The sequence below is a fragment of the Falco rusticolus genome, chromosome 2, assembly GCF_015220075.1.
Source record: "Falco rusticolus isolate bFalRus1 chromosome 2, bFalRus1.pri, whole genome shotgun sequence".
Taxonomy (NCBI): Eukaryota; Metazoa; Chordata; class Aves; order Falconiformes; family Falconidae; genus Falco; species Falco rusticolus.
This window is the reverse complement of record NC_051188.1, coordinates 33,822,404-33,841,825: the sequence shown is the minus strand read 5'-3', so window position 1 is coordinate 33,841,825 and position 19,422 is coordinate 33,822,404. Positions and strand designations below refer to the sequence as shown.

At 42.5% G+C, this 19,422-nt stretch overlaps 1 protein-coding gene across 1 annotated transcript; it reads left to right on the top strand.

Moving 5' to 3' along the window:
• Positions 1–5,063: 5,063 nt before the first annotated feature.
• On the top strand, positions 5,064–19,040 carry RGCC (regulator of cell cycle). Its single transcript, XM_037378393.1, has 5 exons — positions 5,064–5,191; positions 5,348–5,527; positions 15,123–15,230; positions 16,762–16,824; positions 18,459–19,040. Exons 1-5 carry the CDS (start codon positions 5,104–5,106, stop codon positions 18,464–18,466), a joined length of 447 nt encoding a protein of 148 aa, XP_037234290.1. The 5' UTR covers positions 5,064–5,103; the 3' UTR covers positions 18,467–19,040.
• Positions 19,041–19,422: the final 382 nt, after the last annotated feature.

Genomic DNA, 19,422 nt, shown 5'->3' with positions numbered 1-19,422 from the left:
TGTTTTCAGTCATGTCTCCTGTAGAGTTGGGGTACAGTAGGGCTGGTCTCCCAGTTAAGTTTCCTCTGAAAGAGGTTAGCTCATGCACAAGAAAAATGCTTAGAAACTGAAACCACCAGAAGGCAGCTGGAGACAACAGCAGATCTGCATCAAAATTACTACTGTCCCAAGTCAGATTAATAATATGAACATACCTTTAATTAAGTGACACTTTCCTTTCATCTTCTGTCAAAAAGGCACCAAACAGAATATGAGTTATTTTGAAACTTGCTTATCTCTTACTTACTCACTACCATCCTGCTCCTTATGTGAACTCCTCTCCCTTTCCCATGCAATGCTCAGCCAAAGCCTGTCATCCCAGAACTCTCAGATTCTTGAGCGGTTTTGCATATCTCTTTGCTGTGGACAGAAGCGCACACTAAACTGCCCCTGCCAGCAATGTCAATACAGGTTACAATGACACCTATCAGTTCTGACTTTTAATCCAGCTGGAACAGCAGTGATTACATTTAAACTGCCATAAACATGTTTCAGAGTAAACTTATTTAAATATATCCATTCAAAACTCCAAGAGCTTCTCCCTCTTGGTTCTGAAAGACAGAGGAAGAAAAAACTGCACAGGCTATATGGTGTTTGCATTTAGGAGGTGAATTTGACAACCATAAAATTTGAAAGTGTAATGGGTCAGAGAAGGTGAGTTTAAGTTTTGGCAGAAGTCAGCAGGAAGATTTTTATTTTTTTTTTTTTTTGTTTGCAAGGCCGCAGTCACGGGTAGCAGTGAGCTGGTCCGTGAGTCTGCATGCACTGTGTGTCGATCAGAGGAAGAGGGGAAAAACAGAAGGTATTGCATCAGTTTGTAGTAAGTCTAGGTTCAGGTTTAAGGTGTACAGAAAAGTTGGGAGAAGAGGAAGGGAAGTCCTGTGAAAGATCTCTGGCAAAAGATTAACTTTTAGCAGTTTTTTAAGATTAATTTTACTGCTGTAAGTCATTCACTTTTCCCACTGGCGCCGTGGATTGAGCTACAGGTCACAGGCTTGTATTTAGCCCGGCTGGCAGCAATTGCAGGTTGTTTCGCCTCTGATGGTAGTTAGGTAGTGTAAAATGCATAGCTCATCTCAGCCAAGTTTTAATTAGGCAGCTGTCCTTATTACACAACAAGTTTAGCAATTCACTCACACAGGCAATTCCATTTGCAGTGTTAAAGGATAAAACAGACTGTTAAGCACTGCCTCCACCCTTCAAAAGAGCATCCTGAGGGCAGGGCTGCAATGCACTGAACAGGGAGACAAGTTATGCTGATGATGTTTGGTCTATTCCTGCTCTGTGGCTCAAGGAGTTGGGTTTCCCTGTGTGTCAGTCTGGCTGGCACCTGTGCTTTTTCATCCTCTGGCAGTTTTCATTTTTCTCCTTCACAGCTATCTAAATTTTGGGTTGCCTTGCTTTCCTTCAGCTGGAAGTTTGGCAATGATGGCCGCCTGTTTGTCATTCACAGGTTTTAAATGAAGTATCTACTTTACCCACTTGGTACTCTTACTTTTGTAGAGAATTATTATTTTGATAAACTGAAAAATATTAAAAGACTCATGGGAATTATATGTTCAAATCTCCAGGCTGCTTCCATGGGCAGGGATCTGTCACTCTGGTTGTTGTCTGGCACCAGTACTAGTGGGAAGATGGGCTTAGATTTCAGAACATGTCTGCTCTTAACTGTGGGAACATGGTGTTCTCTCAGCAGGATTGATATTGTGCGGTACTTTGGATCTTTGAAGCAGTGAAAAGAAAGGATTGATTAGACCAGAACTTTTCAGCCATTTCTGACTTGCAAATTGCCCCTTCTGCAGCTCCAGTTTCTGCACATGGGGCTGCATATCTATTATGAATTTTAACCTACTTCTAATAAATTTGTCTTTTTTTGCTTGTCTTACATGAATGCCTCAGAAGTTGTTCATGATTCTGTAGGCATCTCTGGGTCATGGTTTGAAAACCACTAGATTAGTCAACCTGCAGCACCAATGTCTGTGTAAACCAGTGCTAGCATTCTCTTCTGTGTATCAGTGCAAGGTTTTTTATCCCAAATTACTCCATGTTTCACTTAGAAAACTAGTATCTTGTGAGCCTTGCAACTTGGCTACATCAGAGTATACCTGCTAACGTTTTGAAAGTCTTACCCTGAAGCATATTTACAGGCAGAATTTGTTGATTTAAATAACTATGTGGCTCACAAGTTTGTGAGGTTAAAAATGCAGTAGGAAACCACTGTAAACATTGCATCACCAGCTGAGAGGGATCCGGAGACACTGTGTCAAATGGTCAAGAAGAAATTCACTTTAAATACACCTTAGATGGCTGCCTAGAAGATGGGATGGATTCAGTAGCTGAAGTTTACATTACAAGCTGCATTGCATGTTTCTACCTATAAACACGAGCAGCCAGGCGCATCGGTCTGCGGTGTTTCAGGGCACTGCGCTTAAAAGTGGCCTCTTCTTTTTGCCAGGTGTGGGCTGCTCCCGTTGTCATCAGTGGTGAAAATGCATCTGGTTCAGCAGGAGCATGTTGGGGCCCTTCAGTAATATTTATGGAGGTGCACAGCTATGTGGTCGATAACATAGAACTGATAGGTGTAAAAGTCGGTCTTCATTTCCTCGTGTATAAGCTAATTGTTTATGCAGAAGATTGAAATTCACCAGCTGAATGTCAGTTGCACTCAGTGGAATCTCAGGCTGCTTAGAAGAAAGCATGAGTATTTACTGGAAGAAATGTTAAAAGACTCGCCTATGGAGCAGTAAACACGACCAAGGAGTTTTAAGCCCAGTTTTTCTTAAGGAAAGAAGATTCTCAAACACATGGCTGTAAAGAAGGGAGGTTTACGGAATAATTTCTTCAGCATGCCTATAAATTATTCTGAAAACTGTAAATTTGAGTGTAAAATGATAATTTGAAGAGAAGGCCAGGGATAAACTCTTGTATCACTACAGGGAAGCAGTTGTTCTCTTTCCCTACCCACATCCCCATCCGCTCTCTACTTTTATCAGCTCTTGGAGTCACCTACCTGAGCTGAGCCCATTCAACTCAGCCCACCAGAAAATTACACTGGATTAGTTTTCTGCTGTTCTAATGTGTTGAATTGGCTCAGCAGAAGACGAGACAAACCCACTACAAAAGACACGCAGAAGGTCTAGGCCAGGAGTACAAGAAGGAAGAAGTAGCGCAGGTCATTCCCCTTTTTGTGGCAGCGAGGCCCCTGAACAACTCAAGCCTTATTGTACAGCTTCACCCCCCTACGTGTGCTCTTTGTGACGTGGCATAAGACCCTGTCCCAGCTGTGAGATTCCTTGACCATCATTAGGAGCAATAATAGGCCCGGGAGGACTTTTAGCCTTTGGTTATTTTGCCCGTATTCCTCACACAATGGATAGATTCATAATCTAAAGCCTAATCTAAAACATCTTTTTGCTGCAAAGTCATGTCTTGCTATACAACCCAAGCACAGGACCAAATGACCAGCGCTTGGTGGGGATGTGTGTGGACAGTAGGGCTCATCGTATGTGTAGGTGCCTGGGCAAAAGAGAATTGATGCCAGCTGCAGGCCAGGTCCTTATCTTTTGGGGCTGTGGGTTCTACCTAGTCATGTACTCAACAGTTCTCCTTTCTGCCTTGTGTCTACTGTCTTTCATCCTTCTTGTGCTGTTGATGTGCCCTCGTATCTCCTTGTTCCCTACTTTTTAACCTTGATTTCCATCTGTGTCACTACAGTCCTCAGAAACAATTGTTTGTAGCCACTTTTATTAGCAGAAAGAAAAACAGAGGAAGACAACAAGAAAGGAGGAAGCTGCAGAATAAATAATGATTGAACTTCGCCGTAAGAACTTCTTTTCATCCACTGTGAAAATAAATAAACGCCTCTGTATCAGCCGGTAAGGAGAGGTGAGCACATCTGTTAGATACAGATGGCTTATTGTCTAGAATATTGTTTTTCTCATTTTGTGTCTTGCAGGAGCAATGACAACATGTCTGAAAGTGTCAAGAAGTTTTGGAGGGACATTTTTCTTCCATCTCCCCGTCCTCGACTCTTCTATTTTAATTCTAGGTATTCTCATCAACACACAAATATAATCATAACTCCTGACACATATGCATGGAATAGCACCTGATGTCTGTTTTCAGTATTACTGGCTGTAACTAAACACGACAAGAGCCTCCCCCAGTAAGTATTTAGCAGAACTGGTATTTTAGTGGCTCAGCTTATATTCACAACGAGCAAGAGGCAGCACAAGAGCAGTATTTGGTAGGTATGGCGTCTGTAAACATCAGGTTAACCTGACTGCAGGACAAGTGCTTAATACCTTTCTTCTGTGAATAAGGAAGGCTCTCCACTGGAGAACGCCCTGGCCGATGCAGCCGGGGCCGCGGCTCTGGGTGTGGGAGCAGTTCCCCGTGCCACCCCTGCCACCTGGTCGCCCTCTGTGACTGTGACGAGCCGGCCCAGCTGCCCCGGTGGCTGTGTGCACATGGCCGCTCGCTAAGGGATGGAGCTGAGCCGTGGCCACCGGCACACACCAGCACACCGTGGGCAGCGGGTGGCCGTGGCCGTGGCAGGGGCTCCCGGCGGTGGCTGAAGTGAAGCCACAGGCTCACTGGAAGGGACTGCCGCCTCGTCGTCCCGCTCTGCACCTAGCGACTAGCACCCACGGGGCAGGGGGGGATGATCCAGCCGTGTGTTCTTGTGAGATTCCCTCCGTGAGCCGGCTCTGCTGCTCCTCTCCTCCGCCAGCGCCCGGCACACGCCCGGGGCAGGCCCCGTCCCGACCCGCAGACAGCCGGGACGGGGAGGCCGAGGCCAGCCAGAAGACGGCCCGACCGCGCCGTCGGGAGGGACGGTCAGAGGGCAGCCCCCACCCGTGGTACCGGTGAGCTGCTGCCGGGACCCGACTCGCCCCGAACCCCGGCCCCCCCCGGCCCCGCGCCCGCCTCGGGCCGGCAACGCGCACCTGCACCGCCCGCCCCCGGTCCCGGCCGCGGTGCCACCGCCCCCTCCCGCCCCCTCCGCCTCAGCCCCCCGCCCGGCGGGCTATAAGAGGCGGCGGCGGCGGCGCCGGGCCGCCCATGCTGGCGGCGGCAGGCCGGGCCGGCGGCGGGGCACCTCGGCCCGCCGCCATGAAGTCGCCTCAGGCGCAGCGGCCGGCGGGTCAAGGTGGGAGCGGCGGGCCGAGGGGGCGCGGCGGGGCCCTTTCGCTTCTTCCCGCCGCGGGGTGGGGGGCGGGGGGGGCGCGGGCGGCGGGTCTGCCCTCACAGCGCGGGGGCCCGGGGCGGACAGCGCCCGGCGGGCCCTCACGCTGCTGCCCGGCAGCGCTGGGGGAGGACGGCGGCGGGGGCCTGGCGGAGGCGCTGGGGGAGTTCGACGCGGTGCTGGCGGAGTTCTCCTGCCCCGCCGGCCGGCGCCGCTTCCACTACGGCGAGCACCTGGAGCGCATGAAGCGGCGGAGCAGCGCCAGCGTCAGCGACGGCAGCGGCCTCAGCGACTCGGAGAGTGAGTGTCCGGGCGGGCCCGGGGGTGGGGGGTCAGCGCGGCGAAAACCAGCGCGATCCGCTCCCGACAGGGGCAGGGTGGGGAACCCGCCTGCTTTTTAAAGAGAACGACACGTTTCCCTTTACCTTTTGCGTTAGAAGGATGCGAAGTCTGGCCCCGCTGGCTTCATCCTCCCGGTGTTGAGCAGCAGAAGAGGGAGGGTGAGATGTGCCGAGGGCAGCCGCATCACAGCTGGCCGCTCTGAGAGCGGGCACGGCCGAAAACTGCTGCGGGAGAAGGTCGGGCTGCCGGAATGCTGGGGCATCGCGGCGTCTTCAAAACCTGAGGCTGACAGGGGCTGTCCGTTGTATCTCAGTAGCCAAAATACCAGCTGACAGTGAGGGAACTAAAGTGTGCTTTGTGGAACACTTGGAAGCTCATCCAGGTGCCTGGTTTGGTGTTACTGCTGTTTCAGAGGTGATCAGCTTAAGCGAACTTGCACCTAAGTATGCTAGATCTATAGCAATGGTGCGTGCAGAACATCCCCTGAGAAGGGTGGGGAGCAGATACTGGCTTAGGCCCTGCTGTGAGCAAGAAAGCGTAGAAATGGGAAAATTTTTTTCTTACAGATACCTTGGGAAAAAGCGTTATCTCTCTTACTTAATTTGCTAGTCAGGAAAAGAAGAAATCTTTTCTCTTCCAGACAGTTAGATTGGAAACTGCTGTTCTCCTTGGGAGCAGTAGGTGCAAGGGGTACTTTGTCAGAAGTAAGTTCTGCTAAAAGCAAACTATAGCCACTGTTCTAGGTCCTAACTGTACAGGGGGCTTCATGAAACTTACCTGGTTTTCAACTATTTATAATAAAGTTGTGTCTTTAATTTCTGTTGTGCGTTTTTATCAGTTCAGGGAGTTACTGTGCAGTTCTGTTGACTTAGCACTAAAATATTAATATAATCGTCCTAGTACTTAAGCTGCAAGACCATTACTTCTCCATGTTATTAGAGCCCTTTATTTCAGTATTGTGGCTAAGATTGCGTTAATTTTGTTGACAGGTAATGTTTTACCTGCTCTGAACTAGGATACCTTGTCTAGCAGTGCCTTTGGGTCTTTTTTCCTGTAGTCAGTGGAGATACATGGATCCAGATGCTGTTCTGCTGTTTCATAAATTAGTGGGTGAATCACTCCTTGTAAGTCTGTCTCCCTCTGAGGAAGATTGTAAATATGTGCCTAATCTAGGCTGGACCCTCTTGGGTGGCTGAGGGTGTGTAAGGTGAGGGCTGCCTTTACTGAGTCAAGCTGATGTAGTATGTGAGCTGCGTTACAAATCTTAAGTCTATTATTAACTACAGCAATATGGCTGTAGTGTTACTATTTCTTGTGCAGTCTTCAATTTTGTAATATATTAACCTCTCACATACTCTTGCCACAAATGAGACGCTTAAAATGATAGAGTGAAATAATCTGCTGTTGAGAAAACCATAAAAAACCCAGAACTTAATTCTTGCATGGATAAAGTTATCTGTAGTTACTTAGCATATCTGCTGTGGTTTGGAAAACTTAAATCTTGAATGCTGCTTAAAACTCCTCTGTTAGAATTGACAGGAAGGACCTTTGAAGGAAGGTGATGGTGTTCTCTGGCAGGCCAGGAGGCCTGGTGAGAAACGGCATACTCATGTAAACTGGAAGACTGGTTCTTCAGGAAGATCTGGAAAACAAAAATCTGTGTCACAAATTTGCGCTGATTTATTTAGGCTGAAGACATTAAGGGGATGGCAGGGGAGGCAGAGTTTGATGGTTCTATACGAAGTCCTTGAGGCTCTTGTATGAGGAACTCGTTGAGCTTTCAAACCCCACCCTCTGCTGGGGTTCCTCCCTTGGTGATGCATCATGTGAAAGGTGGCTCTGGAGAAATCAAAATCACTGTCTTCTGGACACTGGCATATACTGGACCAGGATGGCGCACTAAGAGTCACCTATTGGCATCCAGTGGTGTCAAGTGTATGAGGTTATGACTAAGGAAAGTGATACAGAAAAACAGCCAGTTCGCCTTGTTTCTCAGAAAAGGCCCAGTAAAACACTTCTTCCTAAAGGCGTCATTTGGTGCAGACACCTTCTTGTTTTGAAGTTATGGTAGGATTGGAAAGGAATCACAGATTTATGAAGAGCTCCTTTTACAAAACAGGCTCCAGTGTCTGATGTAATCCAGCTACACTCCCTGCCTCTATTTTAAGAATAGATGCAGGGATTTTCCTACTTATCCAGGCTTTTTCTGTTCAAACTCAAACTTTTCCCCTAGGTTCACCTTTCCTTTGGTCTCTATTGTGTAGTGCTGAGTTCATGACCTTGCAATTCCCATGGTAGTGCTTAGGTTAAATGCCACTGCAGGGTCAAGGAGAAACTGGGCTGAAAGACCAAGTTCTGACAACTTGAATCTGTAGCAATGCAAAAAGAATTCCAACAATATTATCTGCAGATAGTTTGAATGACTCTCTTGTTCATGTGAAGACTCTTCACATCTTTGCAAGAATTTTGTTATCCAATGCCAAGACTATTGGAAGTATACTTTGTCGTGTACGTGTAGAACAGTTCAGACTGTCCTGTGTTAGTACTATCTCTTGTTTGTTTGTTAATCTAATTCTCCTAACAGATGTAGTGTGACTGAAGGTTAGGCATATGTATCTCTTGGTCACTTCTGCAGTGATACCTTTTGAGTCCAGGATGGGACTGTAAGGTAAGGTAACATTTTAAACTGTTGCAGCTGTTTGTTTCAGGACCCCTGTATCAGTCTTGAACTTTGAGAAGCTAATAACAGATATCAAGTGGTCCTACTCGAATAGCACTGTTTAGTAGGGTAAGGAAAGCCTTTCCTCTCCTGGGGTTTCTGCCATGAGGATGAGCCTGTTTAACAGAAATATTTACAAAAGATCTTTATCAATCCTGCAAATACTGCTTTTAACCTTAAAATCCCCTCTTGAGGGAGCTAGCTCCAGAAGTACTGATTTAAATTCTTACATTACATATTTCAGGCTCCGAAGAAAAATTAGACGTTTCAAGAGACTACTGTGGAAAATGGGAATGATAGCACTTGATTCTCCCCTATCTTGTCCTGCTATTTGACTAAATAATCTTTGGACGAGGTCAGTCTTGGCCACATTAAGTAGTGTACGTAACACTGTGGACTCTAGACCTTACAGTAATAGAAAGGCTCGCAAGTGCAGATGTTCATGATGATCTTAGTACTTGGCCCACAAGTGTTACATTAACCACAACAGCTGATGGGGTCAGTGCTGGAAATCATGATGCAACTGATGAGTTACTCCAACATTCTTGAGTTGCTGGACTGTGAGTGAGTACCAACTGTGTTTGTTTGATGTATTCAATTGAATAGGAGTATAACAGCTTTGTACTTAAGGTTATTAATCATGCTGAAACTTGTAGGTTGAGGGATACCTTATAACTCTTTGCTATTTACAGTGTGTGTTGGTTGTGATAAAATAGGATAAAACAGGAGTGCTGTACTGGCAAAAGCTACTAGTGTAGATGCAGCTATGTTGATGAACTCCTAGAGATATAATTTGCTTCTTGTGTGTTGGAATAAGCTTGCAAAGAAAAGTGCAGGCTTGCCTGCGTAAATTGCATGCCTTCTTGGTGCATTGTGCTAGTACAGTATATGGCAATGTCTGGACAGTCTTCCAAGTTTAGGCTTAAGATAATGAATAGAAAGTTGGACTTTGAGAGGCTGAGAAAGGAAGCACTTCAGTGTTTCTTTTGCTGAAGTTACAGTAACACCAGAAAGCTAAACTGTAATCTGTTGTTGCGCTCTCAGAAATGTTTCACACTTCTAGCTCTGGATGCATTTTCTTGAGACAGGTTCAGCTTCCAGCCTCTTTGTTAAAAACATTGCAAATTAAATGCATAGATTCAATTCTTGCACTCATACAGCCTACAGTGTATCTTCAGGTTTTTTAGGAGTATGTAAATTCTTTCTGACAAATACCTCCGGCTTTTAAACACAACAACAACAAAAAAAACCAACCCTGAGTGCATCTAGAACTCTTAATTTTATAATCTCAAAACCAAGTAGGTGCAGGTTTACGAAGAGGTTGAACAGTATCTGTTAACACCCAGTGCCTGGTGTACTGCAAGCATTCGTGGTTGCATGCCATGAATGTCTCTATGTGCTTGCAATAATGCCTACAGATGAAGCATCAGACACTGTTAATACTGCAGCACTCATCTTGAAAAGCCTGTTTACATTGGCAATCTTGCAGTGTGTGACTAAATAATGTACAGAAAAAGGCAACAGAAATGACTGGAGACATAAAATTGTTTCCAAGTGATTAAATAGGCTGGGACTGTCAGGCTAGAGAAGAGATGTCTTGGGTGGGGACAAGCTAGTCTTCCAGAAAATCCTAAGTGACATTAGGAAAGTGCCTTACTGTTACCAAGTATGAGGAAATTAAATTAAATCGGCACATTTCAAAGAAATAAGAGAAGCTATTTCTTATCACAGTGTATACTTAAATGGTAAAATATATTGCCTTAAGGTATCATGGGTGCTAAAAGTTTACATGCTCAAAAAAATAATCAGATAAAATTATGGCAGGAGGGATGGGGCCACTGGGGACTGCTGTAGGCTGCTGCTGTCTTAGAAAAGATACTGGTCTGTGCCTTGATAGAGTTTATCTTGAAGCCATCAGTCTGTGGCTGCACCGCTCTTAAATAGGCATCTGTTAGGAGTTGTTAGGAGAGACAGAATGTGGAGTAGGTGAGCAGCACATCAGTCTTGTATGATAAAGAGAACATTTTGAGGAGTTAGATTGCTTCTGCAGACTTCTAACACCTGTCCCTAACAAGAAGTCAGTATGATATTTATAAGGAAAACATGAAGCAAGACTCATGGAGAAATAACCTGTTACTAAATGATCTGAGAAATAATGTTTTATTAAATTACTGATATATTCAGGGGGAAGAAAAGCCAGAAGTTTCAGGTGCATAGGCTTCTCTCCAGGTATTTCAATTTAATGAGAAATGTGGGGGTTTTGTAAGGTTTCCTGTTCTTATCTTTCCAGCATTCCTGTTTCTATTACACTTTAGAAAGGGAGCATTACTAAATGGGAAGGTCGGAGTTGGAAACACAGCCTCAAAGGTACCGAGTGTGGTGGGGGAGTGGAAAGGTAAGCTTTGTATATAATGAGAAGGCACGCGTGTGTGCATCTGTATTTCAGGCTTCCTAGATCACTTCCTTGTATCTATGTGATTTGAAATCTTTTAAGTAGTGAGGCCTAGGCATGTCAAAAATGAAAAGGTGTGATTTTTGTGTCAGTGTTTGAAGTGATGTTTGTTAGCTAGGCGAAAAACCCACAAAAAATGCCCAGTGGAGCCAAGCATAGGTGTGATTATGATCGAAATAAACACTATCCTTGAGGGCTGCAACACATGTTGTGAAACAAGCTCTTTACATCATGAATATTTCTCACTTCCAATGGCGTTAAATTCCCAATTTTATCTTTTTAGTAAGTAGGCTATATTCTAACTAGGAGCGAGTTGTAGTCTGCTCATTAAATGCAGAACTATTGTTTTATAATAAATTCATGGCTTGTAGAGACTTAAGAGGAATTTTAAAGCTCCTTCCTGAAAACTTTAGGGATGTGATTTATTTTTTTTCCCCTAAATTTTCCCCACTGAAAACTGCCGTAAAAATTTTACTGACTCCAGGGCTCTTTAAAATTGTATCTTGAACTATGGTACTAGAAAGAGCATAATACTGAAGAAGTCAGACAGCTGAACTTTTCCATTATCTGCTTTAAAATGAAAAGTTTGAGGTTTTCCTCCTTCAGTTAATTACTGCCCAGAACCTTTCAATTACTCATTTCATGGGGACATTCTATATTTACATGGTATTGCCGTGCTTGTTCTTTGTGGTTTAACCATATATTGGAACAGCAAATGTCAATACTAACTATAGATTATTTTGCCAAAGTAACATACGCCCATATTTATTCCAACCCCCTAATTTTGCAGCTGTTGGTTTAGTTTGACTTGCGTAAATCAGCTCAATAGCTTACTCTCTCAGATTTTAAGGCTTTTTTTTTCTTTAAGAGACAGTTTGAGTTTGTTTTTTTTTTTTAAACAGCCAAAGGGACATAGTTTATATGTACACACAGGCAGTAGAATCAAAATCCAAAGTGAAAAATGTTAGGAATGATAGATAAACTTGCGTTGCAGTTGGAGAAAAGGGGCTCCATGTGAAAGGACAGCAGTGATGAGAGATCCTTGGCATCAGCTTCTGGTTATTGGGTTGCAGGGGATGCTGTATTTGTGTGGCAGTGGAAGCCTTCCAAGGGCCATTATTAGAGGTGAATGAGCAAATCTTGGCTGAGGCAGCCAGTAGAGAGCAAGGATTGATGTGTCCTTTTCCCAGAGCTTTCTGCCCTACAGCCACACTTCACCAAATAGGATATTACTGTGTGATGGGTATCACAGTATTTTTTTAATAGTACATTGTTTACAGCAGTTAGGACTGTGATAGTAGAGCCAATGCCTTCCTCCTTCCATCACCAGAGTTTCTTTGCTGCTTGGTGGCACGTGTAATCCACAGCCAGTAGCTAAAGTATGTTTTTGCTTTTTTGAGAAAGATAAATGTTGATATTTTCATGAAACTATTAATATTACAACCCATCAGAAGATAAAGCTGTTTTGTGAGAACACTTCACCTTTTGATAGTGGAAGAAAAACATTCAGATACTTAAAGCAACTGTTCTGTCTTACTTTCTTTTTGCCCAGTTGTAAATATCTCCCAGCATAAGGTTTGTGGAAGACAGTATGAAATAACATTTTCTAGTTTCAATAGATTGTGAGGTGAGAAGTCAGTACTTTAAACTTCTTTTGGAAGGAATATGGTGAGAAAACCACAAAAGGAATCAAAGTTGACTTGACTGCTAGCTTGGATGTGTACATGGATATAAATAAAAAGAATTGGGTGAATAGTTTGTGGCCAATTTAAATGGCTTATTAAAGCTTTCATAATGTGAGTTGCCCCCACAGGCATTCACAAAAAGAACATTTTATTCCAGCTATGTAGAAGAGCAACTGGAGCTTTGGATTTGGTGTATGCAAAGAATTGTGTTGTAATATAAATTCACAGCATCGCTCCATTTGGTGTCTGGATACTAGTAGCGTAGACTCCACATTAAAAGTACACTCAGTTTTGTAGCCATTTGTTCTCTGGATTATTTTTTGTTAATTCAGTGAGCTCTAAAACCTTTAAAGTATGAAATAATTTGGAAGTTCTTATTCTGCTCTTTTCAAATACATTGCCTGGAAAGTGTTTTATCTTTGGTCTGTTCTGTCAGTGTTTCAGCAAGTTGTACTCTTGGCTACAGGACTGTTTGTGTGAGGTGTTTCAAGTTGTTTGGCTTTTTTGTGATGGGAGGGGTCTGTCCTGAACAACTAGTTTTCCGTTTTAAGTTTCTTGGTCACTAGTGTTTGCATCTTGGCTGAAAAAAAAATGTGATTGTAGTAGAAAGTTGGTCCATAAGCTGATTTCAGGAGGAAATTTGTGTTACCTTTACCTGTTACGTTCAGTAACAGGGTTCGTATTGTATAGTTGTATAGTACAATACTGGTGACACACATCATTGCAGAGCATTGCCAGATTACCCCCTCCCCATAGGTTTTTATGGTTTTAGGAGCTACTTTCAAAATCGCTTACTCTTCCGTTTTTCTATCTACAGTTATCTCAATCCTGGATTGTATTAATCAAATCTTTCTTATATCTGAACTTCCAAGTAGATAGGTTTTGGTCTGCTCAGGTTTAGAGAGAACAGGGACTTAGGAGTGAAGATAAAGAAATAGCAATAAAAAGCTGGCATGAAGAAGTATACCCCTCTTTTTAAACAAGAAATACCAACTGGTGGCTGATTTGGGCAGGCAATAGTCCCAGGTAACAGATGTCAGTCACAGCATTGCTCATGTCTGCATAGTGCTGTGGGTAGCACGTGTTTGCTAGAACAAGATCAGAACTGATTGCAGTGCGAGCTGTGAAAGGTACAGTACTCTTACGGGCCAACATGCCTGTGAACGAGGAAAATATTCCAGGATGAAGCTTCTCGCACAAGCTGCTTTGGAGTGTATTGCAACAGAGGTAGGCCTGGAAGCTAGCACAGAAGAAACAGACAGTCGGCCTATGGCTGAGGAGACATCTGACAGGCTAAGTAGATGCTGTCAACTGGTCTGGTCTGATTTGTCACTGTGTCTGCATATTCCTGTGGAAGGTGGTTTTGTGCTGGTAAGGACAGCAGGCTGGAGGAGATGGGTGTGGACACATGCTCTTCTTCCCAAAGATGGGAAAACTGTGGTAGAGGAGTAGTCTGCTGGAGGATGGTCTCTACATTTGCTATCTGCAAATGTCATGGCAGTTTTCAGTCGGGGTGGAGATGGGTGCGTCTTGACAAGGCAAGCTGTGTTCTTGCCCCCTTTTGGCTAATTCAGCAAGACACCCTTAATTTAACTAAGGCAGTCATCTCCTGGATTAGCAAATGGGACAGGCATCCAAGGAAGTGTGACAGTTCTGACTCGGATGACTTAATGCTTCAGTGCAACCACTTCTTAGGCTGGGGCTGCAAGGACAAATGATACATGTGCTGCAGGGAGACAAAATTGCTGGCCTCAATGGCAAGTGGTGGTAGTACCACCCCATATAATGAGACATACGCTTATTTCCTAGGAAGTGTGCCAAATAAATGGAGACCATTGGCATGTTCATATTACAGTGGTTTCTTTTTGTAGAACTGCAGTTTTCAGGTCACTGGCTCAAAGCTGCAGAAACTAGCAGTTTTAGTGTGTCTAACACAATGACAATTCCTCCTTCCAGTGGAGTCCTGACTAATACTTTGTGTGCACTGTGCATTTTGAAACTTCTTCTTAAAAAGAGACAATATAAAGATCAGTTTTTGATATTTCTGAAACTTAAGGCATTGTCTAAAAATCAAAGAACATCAGAATGATATCGGAACTTTCCAGGGCATATAAAGCTTTCTTTGAAAGACCACCTAAAATAAGATTGCAGAACGTCTTGTGTACAGACGTTCTGATGCCATACCATTTATCTAGAATGCAAGACCTAAAGCAGCAGAGTAATGTATGGAGAAATGGGTGAGTTTGCTTCAGGGATGAGGACAATGCTGAATATATTCTCCATTCCAGGGACTGTCCTTGTCCTGGAGCTCTTTATTCAGCTTTTTTTTTTTAATGGCTTTTGAAAAAATCAGGTAACCAGATTTTCCCAGAATATTGTGAATTAGTCAGTCGGGTCATACCAGGCTGAATTTAGTCATGTGGGATAATTGTCATTCTTGTAATATTTTCCAAATGATACTGACTGCAGGTAAAGCTGACACTTTCCTCACTGGGAGTGAGGACTGGGCCTAGGACTGCTTGCTTTTGAACAGTAGCTTTCACACAATGGATGATTTATTTATCCCTCTGACTTTGAAGTCTATAAATTTTTCTGCAGACTTTGAAAGCCATATGAGGAAAGGCCTTATTTTTGTTTTCAATTCTATTGCAAAATTGCAGAAGGTGTTAATTTCACTTTATAATAAACTTTTTACAGGTGCAGATTCACTGTACAGAAATAGTTTCAGCCTCAGTGATGAAAAGCTTAATTCTCCAACTGCATCTACTCCAAGCTTGCCATCTCCATCCGTAACTCCGTGTAGAGGTAAGTTTAATTTTAACTGCTGGCACTGGCATTTCTTCCTAAATCTTCATTATATATGCTTCTTTCTGTGAGCCAGGATTCACATACATGCATTCGCTCTTTTGTGTGTGTGTTTTTGTTTTTTGTTTTTTTTTAATTACAACAAAACTAAGGATTACTGTTGAGCACACTACAGATTCAAGTATTATTGTCTTGATTATCAACAGCAATAGCACACTGCATCTACACTTCTTTGCAGGTGACCTGGCAACTCTTCTGGTTTTGAAACACTAAACTAAAAAGTCCAGGTTTTTGGTTGATGAAGAATCATAGTACTACTTACAGAATATTTCACTTAAGAAATAACACAAGTTAATTCTTACTGAAGCAACTAAGTACCATAAGTGTCCCATCTGCTCGCAGAAATACTTAGCCTGAATGCAGGGGTACAGTTGGCAACTCCTCCAAAGCCCTATCTGTCATTCAAGTTAACACAATTACTTGGATCCATACAGACCTTGCCCAGTTGATACAACCCATGCTATGCTATATAACCCTAGAAATGTTGTTTCAAAGCGGCTTCTGTCTTGCAGATGATCAAGGAGCTTTTTTTTTTTTTTAATTCAGGTTAACTTAGTTTATTGCTATGTCTACTCCAGAGTTAAATGATCAGTCATACGTAATGTACTACATGGTGCTTTTGTTGCAACTAGTCTTCTCAGATGCATGCTGGAGAGCTTTTCATGCTTTCATGGCTTTTCCACAGTGACCAGTTACAAAAAAAACAGTTAAATGCTTTCTTTCTAATTAGCTGATACTAGGGAGAAATAATGAGTAATAGTTACTAAGAAGTAGCAAGAAAGAGTTCAGTTAAACTGTCAGGAAATACTTGGCAAGGAATTGCACTAAAAGTCAAGATGCTCTTCCTGATGAGAAGACGGAAAGACAGAAATAGAGTTGGAACCAGCTTGGAATGGACCACAGAAATAAGAAAGCCACTTGCAGTAAAACTAGATTGAGTGAACCAGTGGTGTTCTCAAGAGTGGAAACTTAAGTGGATGTTTGTATCCTAATTTATACTATATGTCAGATCCTTTGGTCTTGGTCCATCACAACAAACCAGTGATACTGATATGATTTAAGAGGCTTAGATTTTAGTAGGACTGGGAGCTAACTGGGTGGGGTTTGATTAGGGTCATGAATGCAGTATCTGAATAGATGTAATAAGGCAGACTCCCACATAGCAAGGACATGGATTAGTTGGCATAGAGGTTTTTTTTTTTCTCCACTTCCTTAAAAAGCACAGGTTGAAATTAAACAGAATTGCTTTGCTTCTGTCAAATGGAAAACCATAAAAACCAGAATTTGAATTGTCTCCCCTGTTTTCTAAGAATGCATCTGGACATCGCAGCAACTCTAATGACCTTTCCTGAAAATAATCCACAGCATGTTTGATACCACTGAAAATGATTTGGAGGATCTTGTGGTTCCAGTGTTTCTTTTGGCCAAAGAAATATGTCATGTCTAAGCAGTATTTACTCTTACGTTGCAGCAAAGCTTGGAGACACAAAAGAACTGGAAGACTTCATTGCTGATCTTGACAGGACACTAGCAAGTAAGTAGATTTTTATTAGTAGGCTGCATCTCACTTGGTACTGTCAAAGGGCGATGAAAGCCAGTGTATGGGAGGAGAGGAAAGGGAAGGCTAGCAATACTTTTACATAGGTGGCTTCATTTTAGTTTTTTAATCCTATGGATCATTATGTGGATAGACATACATATTACTCCAATGGACCCGTGTCCCCACCTCTGGGGCAGCTGCAATTCACCTCTCCTTTACAATGTGCAGATCAAGTAAACATCACTTTTGTAAATACTCAAAACTCAGCTAAAAAGTGGTGTTTTGTTTCTTTGTTATAAAGCTAAGTGACTGCAGGAGTAGCTGTAGGTGAAGGGAACCTTTCTATTCTAGACTTTGCTTTATGGAAGAATTACAGAGCTGCTATGTTCTGTTTGTGCTTGTCTACCAGGAATGGAATTTAGATCGCTTTTTCTGTCACTATCTACAGATTGTGTTTTCCAGTCACAGTACTAAATTGTTGGTGGTTGGTTTTGTTGTTTTTTTTTTTTTAAATCATAATGAGCAAAACCAAAAAAAAAAAGCCCTTCTGTTCCCAGCCACATACTCTGCCTATTCTTTCTCCTTCTTCCTGTGCTGTTACAGACATGGTACTGCTGATGTGTGTTGTGTTTTTTTTTTTTTTTTTCCTGTATGGAACCAGACTATAGATCCCAAACCAACAAACTGTAGGACTAGATCTAAACAGCAGCATGATACTCCCCCCTACTCCCCTCTTCCAGTAAATTGTGAACTGAGTTTCTTGTATTCATTAGGTATTTTCCCTTCCCTGTAATTCTTGAACCCTTGGCCATCTGCCTTAGACTTAACGCAAGACAGCTGCCTTTACGAGCTTCCTGCTTCCCTATTGTTTTTCGTGTATCTTAATCCTGGTTTCACTTCTCTGACTTAAAATATATTTGTAGTTTCCTGACTTCTGTCATGGATGTATGCTTAAGCTAACTTTATCTTTACCACTGAAACCTAATGGACAGCTTTTATGAAAAACTTCAGAGTTTCGGAAGGTTTGTAGAACAATGAAACCCCAAACCAGCAAGTATTTACATTACTGTATCTTGCACAGCTGTGTTGCAGCTAACTCTGAAAGAATTGCCTGTAGTGTATGGGTTTCATTGTCCCCTTGCAAAACATGTTGAAGGTGAGGGTAGGGACTGCCACCTGCTGTAGTGGGTTTGGGGTTTTTTTTGTTTTGGTTTGGTTTTTGTTTTTTTTTAATCCTAAGCAAATCTCTAGTGATTTCAGCAGAGTCTCATTTATAGTGTATCACTGTAAGAAGTGACACTATCTTTATCGTACACAGAAATTCTGAGGAAAAAGTCCAGCTTCCATCTGATACTTACCACATGTTTGAGGAGTTGTATTTACATGCTTGAGGTGACACAGAACTTTGTACAGATGCCTTTTCAAGCCTAAACACTCATTAGAACAGTAATTGCCTTAATATTTTACACACTAACCTTCTGGCTCTCATTTTAATTAAAAAAAAGGCATAATTTTGGCTTGTCAGGCAGTTTAGCAAGCTGGGCATAGATAAGGTGTCTGGTATATCAACAACATGCAATCTTGTTTAATATGGAACTTAATGATCTTTCTTGTTGTGTTATTTCCAGGTATGTGAAATGAATCTCTGGCATTGTGCTTGCCTGTGAAATTCTTCTGAAGGATAAGTAAAATCAATCACTGAGAACTGCTGCCCTTGTCTGCTAACTTTGCTACCCAAGATATTCACCTTCGGAACATAACCTTTGCAAACTCCTACAAGTATTTAACTGGCAACATCAGTTTTGTTACTTTGCAGCAGATGGAATAAAATTAACTTAAGTGTTACAGCTGTATTTTGCTTTAAAATATAGCTTGAATTTTAATTTAAAGTTGCTTTTATGAAAATATATTTGTAATTTTATATAGTTGAGAACTTTTAATGCTTTTTTCCATTATAATATATTTTTGTATGCAAATAAACCCTGAACTGGAATCCAGATGTCTGAAGCTGTGAACTCAAACATAAGTACAAATTAAGCTCTTATTGAAAACATCAAGCTTTAAAATATCTGACAAGGGTGTATTTCCTGTTAGGTAAAATGTGTTATGCTGGCTTTGTGTGGAACTTCATATTTTTCTTTTCAAATTGCTTAAATAAGGGAATTTTGTACTACATAAAATGAATACAACCAGGAAAATAATAAAATTGGTCAAACTGTTACTTCAGATTTGCTTGAATACAAATGAAAGAACGCTGGTTTAGCACAGACTTGGAACAATAACATCTATTTCAAACCCTGTGTAAAAGCTAGCATTAAGGAGTACATACCGTTCTACCTGAAGTACAAGCTGGGAGGTCAGACAGTTAGGCCCATGGATTTAAAGGTATGGAGTTCCTGTAGCAGCAAGAAAATATTTAAGTGTCTGGATGTTGTTGATAGCAGACCCTTGGGTCCAAAACAGTCTACCACTCTGAAAAAGACTTCCTGGCTATCAGTGTTATGCTGAAAGAGTGGAAGGTGAACCTGTATTTTTACAAGGAACCTGATTCTTTCCATATGCGTTAGGCACTGGAGATGTCGTTATGTGAGC

What these genes read in the sequence shown, in the direction of transcription:
- RGCC (XM_037378393.1), top strand. Translation starts at nt 5,104, where the DNA reads ATGCTGGCGGCGGCAGGCCGGGCCGGCGGCGGGGCACCTCGGCCCGCC. An exon ending in GCAGCGGCCGGCGGGTCAAG is followed by an intron (nt 5,192 to 5,347) that starts GTGGGAGCGGCG and finishes GCTGCCCGGCAG; the next exon opens with CGCTGGGGGAGGACGGCGGC. An exon ending in ATCCGTAACTCCGTGTAGAG is followed by an intron (nt 15,231 to 16,761) that starts GTAAGTTTAATT and finishes CTTACGTTGCAG; the next exon opens with CAAAGCTTGGAGACACAAAA.